Here is an 18,690-nt window from a genome sequence, read left to right as displayed (position 1 = left end):
CCAATGTAAGGGACATTCTTCCCACTGACCCCCAATGTAAGGGACATTTTTCCCACTGACCCCCAATGTAAGGGACATTCTTCCCACTGACCCCCAATGTAAGGGACATTCTTCCCACTGACCCCCAATGTAAGGGACATTCTTCTCACTGACCCTCCAATGTCAGGGACATTCTTCCCACTGACCCCCAATGTAAGGAACATTCTTTCCACTGACCCCCAATGTAAGGGACATTCTTCCCACTGACCCGCAATGTAAGGGACATTCTTCCCACTGACCCGCAATGTAAGGGACATTCTTCCCACTGACCCCCAATGTAAGGGACATTCTTCCCACTGACCACCAATGTAAGGGACATTCTTCCCACTGACCCCCAATGTAAGGGACATTCTTCCCACTGACCCCCAATGTAAGGTGCATTCTTCCCACTGATCCCCAATGTAAGGTGCATTCTTCCCACTGATCCCCAATGTAAGGGACATTCTTCCCACTGACCCCCAATGTAAGGGACATTCTTCTCACTGACCCCCAATGTAAGGGACATTCTTCCCATTGACCACCAATGTAAGGGACATTCTTCTCACTGACCACCAGTGTAAGGGACATTCTTCTCACTGACCCCCAATGTAAGGGACATTCTTCTCACAGACCCTCCAATGTCAGGGACATTTTTCCCACCGACCCCCAATGTAAGGGACATTCTTCCCACTGACCCCCAATGTAAGGAACATTCTTTCCACTGACCCCCAATGTAAGGGACATTCTTCCCACTGACCACCAATGTAAGAGACATTCTGCCCACTGACCCCCAATGTAAGGGACATTCCTCCCACTGACCCCCAATGTAAGGGACATTCTTCCCACTGACCACCAATGTAAGGGACATTCCTCCCACTGACCCCCAATGTAAGGGACATTCCTCCCACTGACCCCCAATGTAAGGGACATTCTTCCCACTGACCCCCAATGTAAGGGACATTCTTCCCATCGACCCCCAATGTAAAGGACATTCTTCCCACCGACCCCCAATGTAAGGAACATTCTTCCCACCGACCCGCAATGTAAGGGACATTCTTCCCACCGACCCGCAATGTAAGGGACATTCTTCCCACTGACCTGCAATGTAAGGGACATTCTTCCCACTGACCCGCAATGTAAGGGACATTCTCCCCACTGACCCCCAATGTAAGGGATATTCTTCCCACTGACCACCAATGTAAGGGACATTCTTCCCACTGACCCCCAATGTAAGGGACATTCTTCCCACTGACCCCCAATGTAAGGGACATTCTTCCCACCGACCCCCAATGTAAGGGACATTCTTCCCACTGACCACCAATGTAAGGGACATTCTTCCCACTGACCCCAAATGTAAAGGACATTCTTCCCACTGACCCCCAATGTAAAGGACATTCTTCCCACTGACCCCAAATGTAAAGGACATTCTTCCCACTGACCCCCAATGTAAAGGACATTCTTCCCACTGATCCCCAATGTAAGGTGCATTCTTCCCACTGATCCCCAATGTAAGGGACATTCTTCCCACTGACCCCTAATGTATTCTTCCCAGTGACCCCCAATGTAAGGGACATTCTTCCCACTGACCCCCCAATGTAAGAGACATTCTTCCCACTGACCCCCCCCAATGTAAGGGACATTCTTCCCACTGACCCCCAATGTAAGGGACATTCTTCTCACTGACCCCCAATGTAAGGGACATTCTTCCCACTGACCACCAATGTAAGGGACATTCTTCCCACTGACCCCCAATGTAAGGAACATTCTTCCCACTGACCCCCCAATGTAAGGAGTATTCTTCCCATTGACCACCAATGTAAGGGACATTCTTCTCACTGACCACCAATGTAAGGGACATTCTTCCCACTGACCCCCAATGTAAGGGACATTCTTCCCTCTGGCCCCCAATGTAAGGGACATTCTTCCCACTGATCACCAATGTAAGGGACATTCTTCCCACTGATCACCAATGTAAGGGACATTCTTCCCACTGATCACCAATGTAAGGGACATTCTTCCCACTGACCCCCAATGTAAGGGACATCCTTCCCACTGACCTCCAATGTAAGGGACATTCTTCCCACTGACCTCCAATGTAAGGGACATTTTTCTATTGACCCCCAATGTAAGGGACATCCTTCCCACTGACCCCCAATGTAAGGGACATTCTTCCCACTGATCCCCAATGTAAGGGACATTCTTCCCACTGACCTCCAATGTAAGGGACATTCTTCCCACTGACCCCCCAATGTAAGGGACATTCTTCCCACTGACCCCCAATGTAAGGGACATTCTTCCCACTGACCACCAATGTAAGGGACATTCTTCCCACTGACCCCCCAATGTAAGGGACATTCTTCCCACTGACCCCCAATGTAAGGGACATTCTTCCCACTGACCACCAATGTAAGGGACATTCTTCCCACTGACCCCCAATGTAAGGGACATTCTTCCCACTGATCCCCAATGTAAGGGACATTTTTCTATTGACCCTTTGTGAAATAATCTTAGCAGGGGTTCTGTGACAACGGCTGCAACAGACCAATGCCTGTAGACACTACTAGAGTGGAGCGGGGGAGGGGTAATGTTTAAAATCTATTATATCACTGCTCCTTGCGGTTTGCATAGGACACAATTGTACATGAACAGAACCTATTCTACTTGCCACAGCTATCAAAGTTCTACGTTTCCCTGCACAGCACAACACAGCACATATGTTTCTGTGCACACTTCCTTCGTGCCTTTGTTGGCCAGCTCCTCCACCCTTGCTCACTCTTCTCACATTCATCTTGTTAGTATGACATCCATCCACTAAATCCTCAGATACAGAAAAGGGAAAGACAACAGGCAGAACAAACCCTAACACTGCCTGAGCCGCTGTGGTCCAACATTCCCCCAGAATTTGGTGAATTCATCCCCCACAATGTCCTCAGGAGGAAAAGGTAAAATGATGAACGTCGCCTCCTTCATCAAAGAACGCTTCAACATCGTTGAGAACTCCATTCTTTTGATGGTCCTTCTCGGATTAGAGAAGCTGATGGACCTGGAATTTAGGTGTCCCGCTGACAGACCCCCCCTGGCGATCGTCTACAGCTTGGTGTTCCTCGTCGTACCGGCTGTAATTGTTGGAGCTATGGCGTGCTATCTAAGACAAGGAGGGATGTGCTGCAGAAGAGGGAGCAAAGCTGAAATCAAAACGGGCGCTGAGGAGGGCGACAGGATCGTTGAATCAGAAACGTGTTTCCAAAATCTAGAAGTGGTGGAAGTGGAGACCGAAACCGAGAACGCAACGTGTAGACGCTACTGCGCAAATATGCCGAGTTGTGCCTTTGAAATGAAGGTTGTCGTGTCTTGGATACTGATTGTGTTCACAGATGGACGATACGGGGAATGTTTGGTGAAGTCCGTGGATGAGCTGATAGAATTAAAAAATACAAATATCTGTGATAGACCTCCGCTGAGCTGGATAGAAATACGAAATAAGTACCTGATACAAATGTCCCAGGTAAGTACATTTTTCACCTATGAGATCACTGAACCAGTCATATCAGTCTCTGCACCAGAGGAGCTTACACTCTAATGTCCCCTCCCCCACAGTCCCAACGGTCTCTGTACCAGAGGAGCTTACATTCAAATGTCCCCTCCCCCACGGTCACATCAGTCTCTGCACCAGAGGAGCTTACACTCTAATGTCCCCTCCCCCACGGTCACATCAGTCTCTGTACCAGAGGAGCTTACGCTCTAATGTCCCCCCCCCACAGTCACAGCAGTCTCTGTACCAGAGAAGGTTACGCTCTAATGTCCCCTCCCCCACAGTCCCATCAGTCTCTGTACAGAGGAGCTTACGCTCTAATATCCCCTCCCCCACAGTCCCATCAGTCTCTGTGCCAGAGGAGCTTACGCTCTAATGTCCCCTCCCCCACAGTCCCATCAGTCTCTGTACCAGAGGAGCTTACACTCTAATGTCCCCTCCCCCACAGTCACATCAGTCTCTGTGCCAGAGGAGCTTGCGCTCTAATGTCCCCTCCCCCACAGTCACATCAGTCTCTGCGCCAGAGGAGCTTGCACTCTAATGTCCCCTCCCCCACAGTCACATCAGTCTCTGCGCCAGAGGAGATTACGCTCTAATGTCCCCTCCCCCCACAGTCACATCAGTCTCTGCGCCAGAGGAGCTTGCGCTCTAATGTCCCCTCCCCCACAGTCACATCAGTCTCTGCGCCAGAGGGGATTACACTCTAATGTCCCCTCCCCCACAGACCCATCAGTCTCTGTACCAGAAGAGCTGACACTCTAATGTCCCCTCCCCACGGTCACATCAGTCTCTGTACCAGAAGAGCTGACACTCTAATGTCCCCTCCCCACGGTCACATCAGTCTCTGTACCAGAGGAGCTGACACTCTAATGTCCCCTCCCCCACGGTCACATCAGTCTCTGCACCAGAGGAGCTTACACTCTAATGTCCCCTCCCCCACAGTCCCATCAGTCTCTATACCAGAGGAGCTGACACTCTAATGTCCCCTCCCCCGCAGTCACATCAGTCTCTGCACCAGAGGAGCTTACACTCTAATGTCCCCTCCCCCACAGTCCCATCAGTCTCTATACCAGAGGAGCTGACACTCTAATGTCCCCTCCCCCGCAGTCACATCAGTCTCTTTACCAGAGGAGCTGACGCTCTAATGTCCCCTCCCCCGCAGTCACATCAGTCTCTTTACCAGAGGAGCTTACACTCTAATGTCCCCTCCCCCCACAGTCACACACTATTATTATTATACATGTATATAGCTCTGACATAGACCGCAGTGCCGGACGCATGGCTTAGGATTGCTTGTCTGCTAGACACCCATACACACACAGATCCCTGTCTGGCAGACTTGCTGGCACTGATCTGAATGCAATGTCATGCAGGTCACCAGCAAACGTTCACTGAGCATAGACTCTGGTCCTTGCTGGCCTCCCCAAATGGCCATAGGTTTTATGGGCCGGCTGGTTCTGATGGGCGACACCCCAATCACAGCATCTTTCTTGTAAATGGTATCTTCCTGAAACTCTCGGGACTAAAGAAGTGTGTTACGTCCTATATACACACAGTATATATATATATACAGGGCGGGCAGAAACCCACCCGTCACAGTAACCTCGCCACCCCCATTCCCGCCCTCCAGTCCCGCCATTCCTGGAAAAAGAGAAATAATGGGAGTGGTCAGGGCTTACGGTCCCTGCCCCTGATCCACAGCCAACCTTCTCTCTCCATCCACAGACCACCCTCTGCCCCCCTGTCCACAGCTTACCCTCCCCCCCCCATTCACATCTCACCCGCCCTCCCCACTATTCATGATGGGGCACTATTCCTCCCACTGACACCAATGATGGGGCACTATTCCTCCCACTGACACCAATGATGGGGCACTATTCCTCCCACTGACACCAATGATGGGGCACTATTCCTCCCACTGACACCAATGATGGGGTACTATTCCTCCCACTGAGCCAATGATGGGGCACTATTCCTCCCACTGACACCAATGATGGGGCACTATTCCTCCCACTGAGCCAATGATGGGGCAATATTCCTCCTACTGACACCAATGATGGGGCACTATTCCTCCCACTGACACCAATGATGGGGCACTATTCCTCCCACTGACACCAATGATGGGGCACTATTCCTCCCACTGACACCAATGATGGGGTACTATTCCTCCTACTGACACCAATGATGGGGTACTATTCCTCCCACTGAGCCAATGATGGGGCACTATTCCTCCCACTGACACCAATGATGGGACACTATTCCTCCCACTGACACCAATGATGGGACACTATTCCTCCCACTGACACCGATGACGGGGCACTATTCCTCCCACTGACACCGATGACGGGGCACTATTCCACCCGCTGACACCAATGATGGGACACTATTCCTCCCACTGACACCAATGATGGGACACTATTCCTCCCACTGACACCGATGACGGGGCACTATTCCTCCCACTGACACCGATGACGGGGCACTATTCCTCCCGCTGACACCAGTGATTGGGCACTATTCCTCCCGCTGACACCAATGATGGGGCACTATTCCTCCCACTGACACCAATGATGGGGCGCTATTCCTCCCACTGACACCAATGATGGGGTGCTATTCCTCCCACTGACACCAATGATGGGACACTATTCCTCCCGCTGACACCAATGATGGGGCACTATTCCTCCCGCTGACACCAATGATGGGACACTATTCCTCCCGCTGACACCAATGATGGGGCACTATACCTCTCACTGACACCAATGATGGGGCACTATTTCTCCCACTGACACCAATGACGGGGCACTATTCCTCCCACTGACACCAATGATGGGGCGCTATTCCTCCCACTGATACCAATGATGGGGCACTATTCCTCCCACTGACACCAATGACGGGGCACTATTCCTCCCACTGACACCAATGATGGGTCACTATTCCTCCCACTGATACCAATGATGGGGCACTATTCCTCCCACTGACACCAGTGATTGGGCACTATTCCTCCCACTGACACCAATGATTGGGCACTATTCCTCCTCCTAATTCCAAAGCTGCAATGTTTACTGCCACTGTCGCAAGGACATTTTCTACTTCAAATGGCCACAGTCTGGCCCCCCTGTTTGAGTATTCCTGTAGGCATACAACCCATTGTCACTTACTAGGAAGGTCAGGTAACATGTGTTGTATGCATAGTGTCAGGAATGGATTCACCACTGGTGGTGGGACTCACCTGCTGTGTGGGCTGCAGTACCAGGGCTGGCCAGCGGGTGCTCTCAGCAACCAGAAGCTCACTCCTGCAATCAGCCATCACCTGAGGCTGATTGCAGGAGGTGTATTTAAGGAATGGCCAGACCTGCAGTCAGTGCCTTGGTGTATTGTTTCCCATGAGCCCCTGTACCTGGTATCCTGTGGTCCTGCCTAGTTGCTGACCCTGCTTGATCCTGACCTTTGCTGACCGTCTCCTGTTTAACCCCTGGCTTGCCTGACCATCCTTCTGCTTGATCCTCTGTACCGTGCTGCCCGTGAGTTACTGAACCCGGCTTGTGACCCTGACAATTCTCTGCCTGCTCCTCCGGTACCTCGCTGCCCGCACGTTGCTGACCTGGCCTGCCTGACTACGCCTGACGCTACCCAGACGATCCATCCATCCCGCACGGATCTGTCCCTGTTACCAGGTCTGCCAGCCTCTTCACGTCAGGCTCCTTTCCCCGCACACCTCTGACGACGCTCTCTACCATTGCCGGACGTACTCAGGGGTCGCGACCTGGTCTCAGTCTGCCCCAAGTCCATCCCCACCATCAGGGGCCCTGGTGAATAGCAGATTGGGACTTAGACCCTGCGCCCTGTACAGTACCTAACAGCCTGCTTGACCATTCCACCTCTCCAGCCCTGACTACGCCTGTATTCCCACACATTTCTGGTCATACCCGGATCCCTAACAGAACACCAAGGCCAGTCCTGACCAGAAGTGGCTGCACAGGGAAGCCATCTTGGCTTGTGAAGGATGCATCCTGAGGATGTTGTGTACTTGTCGCTGTTAGTCTTAGATGACAGTCGGATGCCTCTCCGACTCTGAAGGAGTATCCCCGGGATCAGCTGCTAGAATGAAGGAGTATCCCCGGGATCAGCTGCTAGAATGAAGGAGTATCCCCGGGATCAGCTGCTAGAATGAAGGAGTATCCCCGGGATCAGCTGCTAGAATGAAGGAGTATCCCCGGGATCAGCTGCTAGAATGAAGGAGTATCCCCGGGATCAGCTGCTAGAATGAAGGAGTATCCCCGGGATCAGCTGCTAGAATGAAGGAGTATCCCCGGGATCAGCTGCTAGAATGAAGGAGTATCCCCGGGATCAGCTGCTAGAATGAAGGAGTATCCCCGGGATCAGCTGCTAGAATGAAGGAGTATCCCCGGGATCAGCTGCTAGAATGAAGGAGTATCCCCGGGATCAGCTGCTAGAATGAAGGAGTATCCCCGGGATCAGCTGCTAGAATGAAGGAGTATCCCCGGGATCAGCTGCTAGAATGAAGGAGTATCCCCGGGATCAGCTGCTAGAATGAAGGAGTATCCCCGGGATCAGCTGCTAGAATGAAGGAGTATCCCCGGGATCAGCTGCTAGAATGAAGGAGTATCCCCGGGATCAGCTGCTAGAATGAAGGAGTATCCCCGGGATCAGCTGCTAGAATGCATACAAGTTGCTCATTCACTAGTAGATCAGGGCACAGAGTTCTCTGAGGTGCAGCCGTTGATCCAGGTTTGTGCTGAGTTGGCTCGGTCCTGTACCCCCGAAAGCAGGGATGACTTTTTTCCCCCATTTAGTGCAGATCAAGTGGAATCGCTGGTATGGTTGTTGGAGGATGATCCAGATTGCTTCCATCAGCACTATGCAGCATGTCCATCACATGTGCTGAGGGAGTGTATAGACGCAGTGCAGTCATTGATCAGACAGGCTATGTGTAAGCTCAGCTTTGTTCAACCCATACTGCAGACAAGGACAGATTTGTTACCCCCAGCCTCAGTCGGCTTGCAGCAACCCCATCCTGCTTCTAATCTATTCCTGCATCCCCACAGCACCCCCAGTTCCAGCCCAGTATACCCTCCAATCCCCACAGCACCTCCAGTTCCAGCCCAGTATACCCTCCAATCCCTACAGCACCTCCAGTTCCAGCCCAATATACCCTCCAATCCCCACAGCACCCCTAGTTCCAGCCCAGTATACCCTCCAATCCCCACAGCACCCCCAGTTCCAGCCCAGTATACCCTCCAATCCCCACAGCACCTCCAGTTCCAGCCCAGTATACCCTCCAATCCCTACAGCACCTCCAGTTCCAGCCCAATATACCCTCCAATCCCCACAGCACCCCTAGTTCCAGCCCAGTATACCCTCCAATCCCCACAGCACCCCCAGTTCCAGCCCAGTATACCCTCCGATCCCCACAGCACCCCCAGTTCCAGCCCAGTATACCCTCCGATCCCCGCAGCACCCCTAGTTCCAACCCAGTATACCCTCCAATCCCCACAGCACCCCCAGTTCCAGCCCAGTATACCCTCCAATCCCCACAGCACCCCCAGTTCCAGCCCAGTATACCCTCCAATCCCCACAGCACCTCCAGTTCCAGCCCAGTATACCCTCCAATCCCCACAGCACCCCTAGTTCCAACCCAGTATACCCTCCAATCCCCACAGCACCCCCAGTTCCAGCCCAGTATACCCTCCAATCCCCACAGCACCCCCAGTTCCAGCCCAGTATACCCTCCAATCCCCACAGCACCTCCAGTTCCAGCCCAGTATACCCTCCAATCCCCACAGCACCTCCAGTTCCAGCCCAGTATACCCTCCGATCCCCACAGCACCCCCAGTTCCAGCCCAGTATACCCTCCAATCCCCACAGCACCCCCAGTTCCAGCCCAGTATACCCTCCGATCCCCACAGCACCTCCAGTTCCAGCCCAGTATACCCTCCAATCCCCACAGCACCCCTAGTTCCAGCCCAGTATACCCTCCGATCCCCACAGCACCCCCAGTTCCAGCCCAGTATACCCTCCAATCCCCACAGCACCCCCAGTTCCAGCCCAGTATACCCTCCAATCCCCACAGCACCCCCAGTTCCAGCCCAGTATACCCTCCAATCCCCACAGCACCCCCTGTTCCAGCCCAGTATACCCTCCAATCCCCGCAGCACCCCCAGTTCCAGCCCAGTATACCCTCCGATCCCCACAGCACCCCCAGTGACAGCCCAGTATACCCTCCAATCCCCACAGCACCCCCAGTGACAGCCCAGTATACCCTCCAATCCCCACAGCACCCCCAGTATACCCTCCAATCCCCACAGCACCCCCAGTTCCAGCCCAGTATACCCTCCGATCCCCACAGCACCCCCAGTTCCAGCCCAGTATACCCTCCGATTCCCACAGCACCCCCAGTTCCAGCCCAGTATACCCTCTGATCCCCACAGCACCCCCAGTTCCAGCCCAGTATACCCTACAATCCCCACAGCACCCCCAGTTCCAGCCCAGTATACCCTCCAATCCCCACAGCACCTCCAGTTCCAGCCCAGTATACCCTCCAATCCCCACAGCACCCCCAGTTCCAGCCCAGTATACCCTCCAATCCCCACAGCACCCCCAGTGACAGCCCAGTATACCCTCCAATCCCCACAGCACCCCCAGTGACAGCCCAGTATACCCAACTACCTACCACATATCAGTCCTCTGTTCCCACTCGCTGCACCTATCCTGCCTTTAACCCTGTAAAGAAGTCCTCTGTAGCAACTGCTCCCTCCTCTGTTCCATCCCCCAGCTCTTCTCTGTCTTCAGCTGCTGCATCCGTTTACAGACCTGCATTCACTTACAGTGCTCCAGTAACTAAAACCAAGAAGAAGCGAAAATTCTTCCCAACCAGTACAATCCTACCAGTATCCAAACCGGTCAGCCTGCTGTCTGAGAACCCGCCTTCTGTTATCCAGCCTGGTGCCCCGGTGCCCGCTGTTCAGCCGGATGCCCGGATGCCTGATGACCCAGTGTACGCTACCCAGCCTGATGATCCTACCCAGCCTGATGATCCTACCCGGCCTGATGACCCGATCCACCCTGATGACCCGATCCACCCTGATGACCCGATCCACCCTTATGATCCGATCCAGCCTGATGACCCGGTGTTCGTGATCCAGCCTGATGACCCGATCCAGCCTGATGACCTGATCCAGCCTGATGATCCAATCCAGCCTGATGACCCGGTGTTCGTGATCCAGCCTGATGACCTAATCCAGCCTGATGACCCGATCCACCCTGATGACCCGATCCAGCCTGATGACCCAATCCAGCCTGATGACCCGATCTGGCCTGATGATCCTACCCAGCCTGATGATCTTATCCAGCCAGATGACTCGGTGCCCTCTGTCGAGCCAGATGACTCAGTGCCCGCTGTCGAGCTTGGTGACTCAGTGCCCGCTGTCAAGCCAGATGACTCGGTGCCCGCTGTCAAGCCAGATGACTCGGTGCCCGCTGTCGAGCCAGATGACTCGGTGCCTGCTGTCGAGCTTGGTGACTCGGTGCCCGCTGTCGTGCCAGACGACTCTGTGCCTGCTGCCCAGTCTGACGTGCCTCTGTCCGCTGCCCAGTCTGACGTGCCTCTGTCCGCTGCCCAGCCTGACGTGCCTCTGTCCGCTGCCCAGCCTGACGTGCCTCTGTCCGCTGCCCAGCCTGACGTGCCTCTGTCCGCTGCCCAGCCTGACGTGCCTCTGTCCGCTGCCCAGCCTGACGTGCCTCTGTCCGCTGCCCAGCCTGACGTGCCTCTGTCTGCTGCCCAGCCTGACGTGCCTCTGTCCGCTGCCCAGCCTGACGTGCTTCTGTCCGCTGCCCAGCCTGACATCCTCCGCTCGCTGCCCAGCCTGACGTGCAAGCCCCTGATGTCCAGCTAAACTGGCCAATAACTGGTTCCCAGCCTGCTCCTGGAGATCCTGTGTCCAGTAACCTGCCTTCCTGGGTTCTCCTACACAAAGAGAAGTCTACCAGCAGGAAACCCAGCCAGCTGGTTGACTCCGGCAGTAGGATATTCAGCCAGTTACCTGACCCGGGCAGTGGAACATATTGCTCACTAAGGACTGTTTGGAGTGTCCTGAGGCCGCTTCTTGAGGGGGGTACTGTCAGGAATGGATTCACCACTGGTGGTGGGACTCACCTGCTGTGTGGGCTGCAGTACCAGGGCTGGCCAGCGGGTGCTCTCAGCAACCAGAAGCTCACTCCTGCAATCAGCCATCACCTGAGGCTGATTGCAGGAGGTGTATTTAAGGAATGGCCAGACCTGCAGTCAGTGCCTTGGTGTATTGTTTCCCATGAGCCCCTGTACCTGGTATCCTGTGTTCCTGCCTAGTTGCTGACCCTGCTTGATCCTGACCTTTGCTGACCATCTCCTGTTTAACCCCTGGCTTGCCTGACCACCCTTCTGCTTGATCCTCTGTACCGTGCTGCCCGTGAGTTACTGAACCCGGCTTGTGACCCTGACAATTCTCTGCCTGCTCCTCCGGTACCTCGCTGCCCGCACGTTGCTGACCTGGCCTGCCTGACTACGCCTGACGCTACCCAGACGATCCATCCATCCATCCTGCATGGATCTGTCTCTGTTACCAGGTCTGCCAGCCTCTTCACGTCAGGCTCCTTTCCCCGCACACCTCTGACGATGCTCTTTACCATTGCCGGACGTACTCAGGGGTTGCGACCTGGTGTCAGTCTGCCCCAAGTCCATCCCCACCATCAGGGGCCCTGGTGAATAGCAGATTGGGACTTAGACCCCGCGCCCTGTACAGTACCTAATGGCCTGCCTGACCATTCCACCTCTCCAGCCCTGACTACACCTGTATTCCCACACATTTCTGGTCATACCCGGATCCCTAACACATAGCTTCTGTACTCTCTATGTATTGTATGTTTTTCCTACACTTGTAATTAGTTAGTATGTATAGCATTCTTGATTCGTAAAGCACCTTCATGTACTACAGAGGGTTCTGCTTCTGTTCCCTACTGCAGAGATACATTAAAGAGACAATAGAGAAAGGAAGGGATATAATACACAAAGTGCCAACATCCCTAACGAATACAAGGGGGGGAGTCCTCTTTTTTGGTGGGACTTTAACAGCACAATTTACTTATATGGGGAATTTCAACAATTCAAAGATTTTTTTATAAAAAGATATGAAATTTTATTTTTACACTCTTCAAAAACAAACATAAAGCTACAATCCATACTGCGGCGGTGTCATCGGAGATGGTATTGCAATGCTAATCATGGATCATGCATGGGTCGCACTTGACGCGTTTCGAGATCAAGAAGGCATGACGCATGATTTCATGTCAGGTAAAAAGCGCCAAGAAATTTAAGAACACATGTAACGGAACCGTCCCAGCCTGTGCTGAGTACTTCCGTTATAATACCGCTTCCTCGTCCGAACACCGACCACAGACACCACAGATTTGAAGTAAACCAGGAAATAGACTACTTTATTTTAACACAGAGACAAGATATATACATTCAAGGGAACAACCTCCCCCCTGCATAATGACACAGGACGAGGCAATCTACCTTTAGTAACAAGAGACACACCAACAGACAGTCCCATCAGGAGGGAGGGCTGCTGGAAACACCCCCCACTAAGACAATACACAAACACATCCATCCCATAATAGTTTGCTCCCAAGCAAGACACACAATAGAACAATGGGATGCACCACATGGCATTAAACAATCCACAACCCCCCCACCCCAATATTAGGACAGATAACCCTGTACCCAGGGGCAGACTGACCATTTGGAAACTCGGGCACTGCCCGAGGGCCCGGGGTCAGTAGGGGGCCCCATGAGATGCCCCTGGTACCTTTTTCATAGGCTTTTTTGAGTTTAGGCAAGGACACAGGGCCCCTATGATCCCCTATTGCCCGGGGGCCCCATGAATTGTCAGTCCGCCCCTGCTTGTACCCCTAACAGGCACAGGGTGACATAAGAGGGATATGGGGAGCTGAGACAGGGGTCTCCCCACCTCTCCAAAGTGAGCTGTGTTCCATGAGCCCCCCACCCAAAGTGACTCCCGTCACAACGCATTGTTATATGAACTCAGCCACGGATTTCACATATATCGCAGGCAAAAAATGATGAAACAAAAATTAATAAAGAAAAAACTAAGACCAGTGGATGATAAATGCCGCCCAAATGCATCCTGAAGGGGCCCCTCCCAAATGCACCGTCAACAAGATTACCTGCTGGTTGGTTCTGATAGGACAGTGCTGCAATGTAAATAATAAAAAGCAATATTAATATCAATTGGATATAAAACCCTTTTTCAGTTTAAGAACTAGCGGCATGTACCTGATGGGAGACTGAAATGATGAGGTCGGCCTCACTTGTGTCACTAGCCCTGACCCCGCTGGAGTTGGAACACAGGGAGTTTAGGACCCAGGGGAACAAGAGTGCCAGTAGTTGTTGTTTGCAGCTCTTGCAGATGATGACCTTGGAAGGCTGATGATCCTCTGATCTTGGCACAGTAGTAGTAGGCAGAGCAGGTTTTGTAGATTGCCAGGGGTGCACCAGAGCAAGGCAGGTAGTGAGGACAAGAGACAGGAGCAGTGTCATAGGAATAGCCGGGGTCATCAACAGTCGGGCAGCACGGTCAAGATTCAGAAGGAAAAGCCAAGGTCAGGAGCAGAGCCGAAGTCAGGAACAGGTATCAGGAGAGCAATCAGAGTCAGGTGAGGAGCAAGCCGGGTCAGCAACAAAGGAATCACTCAGGAACAAGCAGGACACGGGGGAGCTGAAGACCAGTCAGCACTGAACATGAGCAGAGACACACCTTAAATAGGCCGTCTGGCGCCAATCTTCGGCGTGCGTGTGCGCGATCGCGCATTCCTGCGTGCATGCGTGAAAAATGATGAAACAAAAATGAATAAAGAAAAAACTAAGACCAGTGGATGATAAATGCTCACAGTCATCAAGCGTGCCTCGTCGGATAGACCTGGTATATTGCCCCATATTGGGCTGTCTTTCACATCTCAATCCTGATTATTATTAGGTCATCAACATTTTCTCACGCAAAGTCTTCCGGCAAGAAGAATCGCGATCGGAAATGTGCATAGGAATTCCCGGATAGGAATTCTTCTCCGAATAGGATTCTTCTTGCCGGAAATCCCTTACAACTAGACGCACCTACTATGAGTGCGAAGCGATGACCACAAGGACTTGAAAATGTTGATGACCTGATAAAAATCAGGATTGAGATGTGAAAGACATCCCAATATGGGGCAATATACCAGGTCTATCCGACGCTTGATGGCTCTGAGCATTCATCATCCACTGGTCTTAGTTTTTTCTTTATTCATTTTTGTTTCATCATTTTTCACCTGAGATATATGAGAAATCCACGGCTGTGTTCACATAACTATGTGTTCCTAAATTTCTTGGTGGTTTTTACCTCACATGGAATCATGCGTCATGCCTTCTTGAGCACCTCTGGAGGAAGAGATTTTTGTTGATCTCGAAACGCGTCAAGTGTGACCCGTGCATGATCCACGATTAGCATTGCAATACCATCTCTGATGACACCACCGCAGTATGGATTGTAGCTTTATGTTTATTTTTGAAGATTGCACTATATAAAGTAAATTGTGCCACTAAAGTCTCACCAAAAAAAAAGGACTCCCCCCCCCCCCCCGTATTAAAGAGACGATCAACACTAGAAGTGGCTAGGTGAGCTACTAAAACGTATTTATGCTTTTTTGAGTAGAAGACTAAATGTGCATCACTACGAGGGACGAGTGAAAAGCTCTTTGCCTACCCATGAAGCATTTGTCTTCGCCCAATTTTATTTTTGCTCCTCATAGTACTTATCTGTGCGAGGTTCCATACCAAATGCTTCATATTGAAAATTTTCTCTGTCTGCAGATTATTGGCCTTATCGGGATTCTACTGATTATCATTGTGGTCGTATTCCTCGAATCAAAGATCTATTCCTGTCTCTCATTATACGGGTTCAATTGTGGATCAGAATCAGAATCAGAGAGGTGTAGGAGGATGAATGAAGACAATTTGCTGCAGATCACTGAGGACCTCTTACAGGAACAAGCCAGACAGAGGCAGAAGGAGTTTGTAGTGACTCTGCTTAGCAGAGAAGAGTGGACTTCTTATGACCCGAGATCACCCAACGCCCTGCAGGAACTGGGAAATATCACAGCCAAATGGAAAGAAGAAGTAAAGAGACAATTGGAAAGTGCAGGGCTTGGCCGGGCTGAGTCAGAAGGGGCACCTACCTTGTCTGCTGTGCCGCGAGAGGGACAGCCGAGGAAGGTGCCTCTGCTGCCTCCTCATCGTCCAGCTGTGTCCTCAAACCTCAAACCAGAACCTGAGATCCTGCAGATGACATGCCTAAGTGAACCAAAATTAAAGCCAAATGATGGTCTCAAGAGTCCAATTTGAGTCTATTAGACCCCAGATCTCTCCTCTGGCCTCCGAAGCATCTGATGAAACTGAGATTAGTTTGATCAGATGCTTTCACATGACGGCAATGGCTTGTTTGCATCAGACCAAAACCCAGAAGAGACTAATCCTTGTTGCGTCCAGTTTCTTAGATTGTAGAGCAGAGGCGTCCCTAAGGTTGGTGTCACCCGGTGTGGTAAGACTTGGTGACACCCCCTCCGACGATTCCCGCAGGATCGTCGGCATGCAACCTATACGGGGTGACACCAGACCCGCTCCAAGAAAAGGTAAGTTGTAAAGAAAGCCGAGAATCCCCGCAGGATTTATTTATTTCAGGTACTTATATAGCGCCGTCAATTTACACAGCTTTACATATATATTGTACATTCACATCAGTACCCACCCCCAAGGAGCGTACAATCTCAGGTCCCCAACTTACATTCATACACACACATACTAGGGACAATTTAGACAGGATTCAATTCACCTACCATCATGTCTTTGGAGTGTGATAGGAAACCGGAATACCTGGAGGAAACCCACGCAGGCACAAGGAGAACATGCAGACTCCAGGCAGGTGGTGCCGTGGCCGGGATTTGAACCAACGACCCTATTGCTACCAGGTGGAAGTGCTAACCATTTAGCCACTGTGCTGCCCCTAGCCTGCAGGGATCGTCAGCTTGCTTTACAACTTACCTTTTTGTGGAGTGGGCCCGGTGTCACCCCGTGCGGTCGGTGTCACCCGGTGCAGACCGCACCCCCCCGCACCTGCCTTGGGATGCCACTGCCGTAGAGATGACTGGGGTCCTCGGTCATCTCTATGGCTTCAGTCCCAGGCTCCCTGGTAGAACTGAATAAACTGAAAATCATTGTTATGGCACCAAAATAAAAAAACGTTGAGTAAAACATGAAGCTGCCCCTAATAAGGTGAATAACCGCACTTGTACAATCCAATAATTATAAACAGGCAGGCGCTACATAGATATAAAGCATGGACATAAAAGAGGCTCGTTTCAGAACATGCCCATAAACCAAACTGTTGAATTTTATATATTGCACCTATATATATATTATATATTGCACCTATATATATATTATATATTGCACCTATATATATATTATATATTGCACCTATATATATATATTGCACCTATATATATATTATATATTGCACCTATATATATATCGCACCTATATATATTTTTTATGTATTGCACCTATATATATATTGCACCTATATATATTTTTTATATATTGCACCTATATATATATATCGCACCTATATATATTTTTTATGTATTGCACCTATATATATATATATATATTTTATATATTGCACCTATAGTTTGCACCTTTGCAAAGAAAACACAAAAAACCCACAAAAATCAATAAAAATCCAAAAGTGAATTTAGGTTTTGAAAGAAAGTCCTTTCTATTCCTCTATGATGTGACCCAAAAAAGGGAGTGACTTTATATCTTCAAAATACAAAAGCGTGTCGCGCTCCACTGATATACAATAAAATATAATGTGCTCCCAAAATATATAAACCCTATAGAATTTACAAAAATATACATGTCAAACAATATAGTTTTTATATAGCATACGTAAGTCATCCTACAGCAAATCCGTGCGGGGGGTATTATCACTACACAATCCGTGAAATATTAAATTATTATGCTGTATAAAAATGATATAAAAAAGTCCACACAGTGGTTTGTTCTCCTCCTGTGCTCCTTCACCAGTGTGCGTTCACCTGATTTCTATGACCAAACCGTTAGGTGAGATCAAAAACAGCTTGTGTCCCTTTACATGGACTTGTAGATGAATGGAGATATATATCCCTGTCCCAGACGGACGGATGGATGAGTGGAGTATTTCCCTTTTTCCAGCAGGGGGTCTTGCTGTTTTCCAGAGACCTAGTTTCCTGTATTCGGGTGGATGGACGGACTTATCCCACTCTCCTCTAGGGGGGTCTCTCCTCTCCTTATAGATTGATCTCTCCATGTGTGTGAATGTCATGTAATCAAAGAATATAATATAGCGCCTTATCTCCTTTATAAAGTATTTATTAGGCTTCATATAACGCACTCACATTTAAAAAAATATAAACTGCTTTGTATTGCAATATTATATTGTCCTCTATGTGTTCTCCACGCTCCTTATACTCGTTGTGTATTTTCCTTTAAGCGTCGTGACGTCAGAGCCCCTCCCCTACGCGTTACGCCACCGGGTCACGTGGCTTCATCATGGGGAAATGATCTTTTATACTTTATGTAGACTTTATAGCTTCACCACGTGCCGGCAAGGTATATATAAATTGCTCACTCACCAGACCTTTTGACCCCAATTAAGGTGGTCAGATGAGCTTTTTGGTCATATAGGGGACCATCCTCTTAGGCTCTCCTAGAATATTACTCCCCTCCAGCAGCTCTCCGTTCATATGGATTCCCAGCACACTTGCCGATTCATCTATGATGTTCAATGCGGGATAATCCTTAACCCTGTGAGGAACTGTCCCTGTGTGATCACATTTTTGCCCTTTCTGTTCTGGTTTTATCCCCTTTGTAAAGCTGTTTATGTTTCACAGACATTCTACACTGTTTGTTTAGGGAAATGTGACCTGGTAGTCTTTCACTTCTAATAGAGTTCATACTGTATTGTTAGTTGTGGGGTTTGTTGTGGGCGGAGAAA

The 18,690-nt window shown here is 50.5% G+C and overlaps 1 protein-coding gene across 1 annotated transcript; it reads left to right on the top strand.

The window, feature by feature from the left end:
- The first annotated feature begins 2,753 nt into the window (after positions 1–2,753).
- Positions 2,754–17,074, top strand: LOC149428779 (uncharacterized). The gene is made up of 2 exons (XM_089666999.1): positions 2,754–3,523; positions 15,468–17,074. The coding sequence occupies exons 1-2, from the start codon at positions 2,942–2,944 to the stop codon at positions 15,996–15,998; spliced, it is 1,113 nt and encodes a 370-aa protein (XP_089523125.1). The 5' UTR covers positions 2,754–2,941; the 3' UTR covers positions 15,999–17,074.
- The last annotated feature ends 1,616 nt before the right edge of the window (positions 17,075–18,690 follow it).

This window comes from Staurois parvus, unplaced genomic scaffold (genome assembly GCF_062004578.1).
Source record: "Staurois parvus isolate SC_StPar_1 unplaced genomic scaffold, SC_StPar_1.0 ptg002970l, whole genome shotgun sequence".
Lineage (NCBI taxonomy): Eukaryota > Metazoa > Chordata > Amphibia > Anura > Ranidae > Staurois > Staurois parvus.
The sequence above is the reverse complement of the archived record's forward strand: the minus strand, read 5'-3'. Positions and strand labels throughout refer to the sequence as shown.

Excerpts from the sequence above, each read along its gene's own strand:
- LOC149428779 (XM_089666999.1), top strand. The coding sequence starts at position 2,942 with ATGTCCTCAGGAGGAAAAGGTAAAATGATGAACGTCGCCTCCTTCATC. Across the intron at positions 3,524-15,467 it reads ACCTGATACAAATGTCCCAG|ATTATTGGCCTTATCGGGAT; the intron begins GTAAGTACATTT and ends CTCTGTCTGCAG.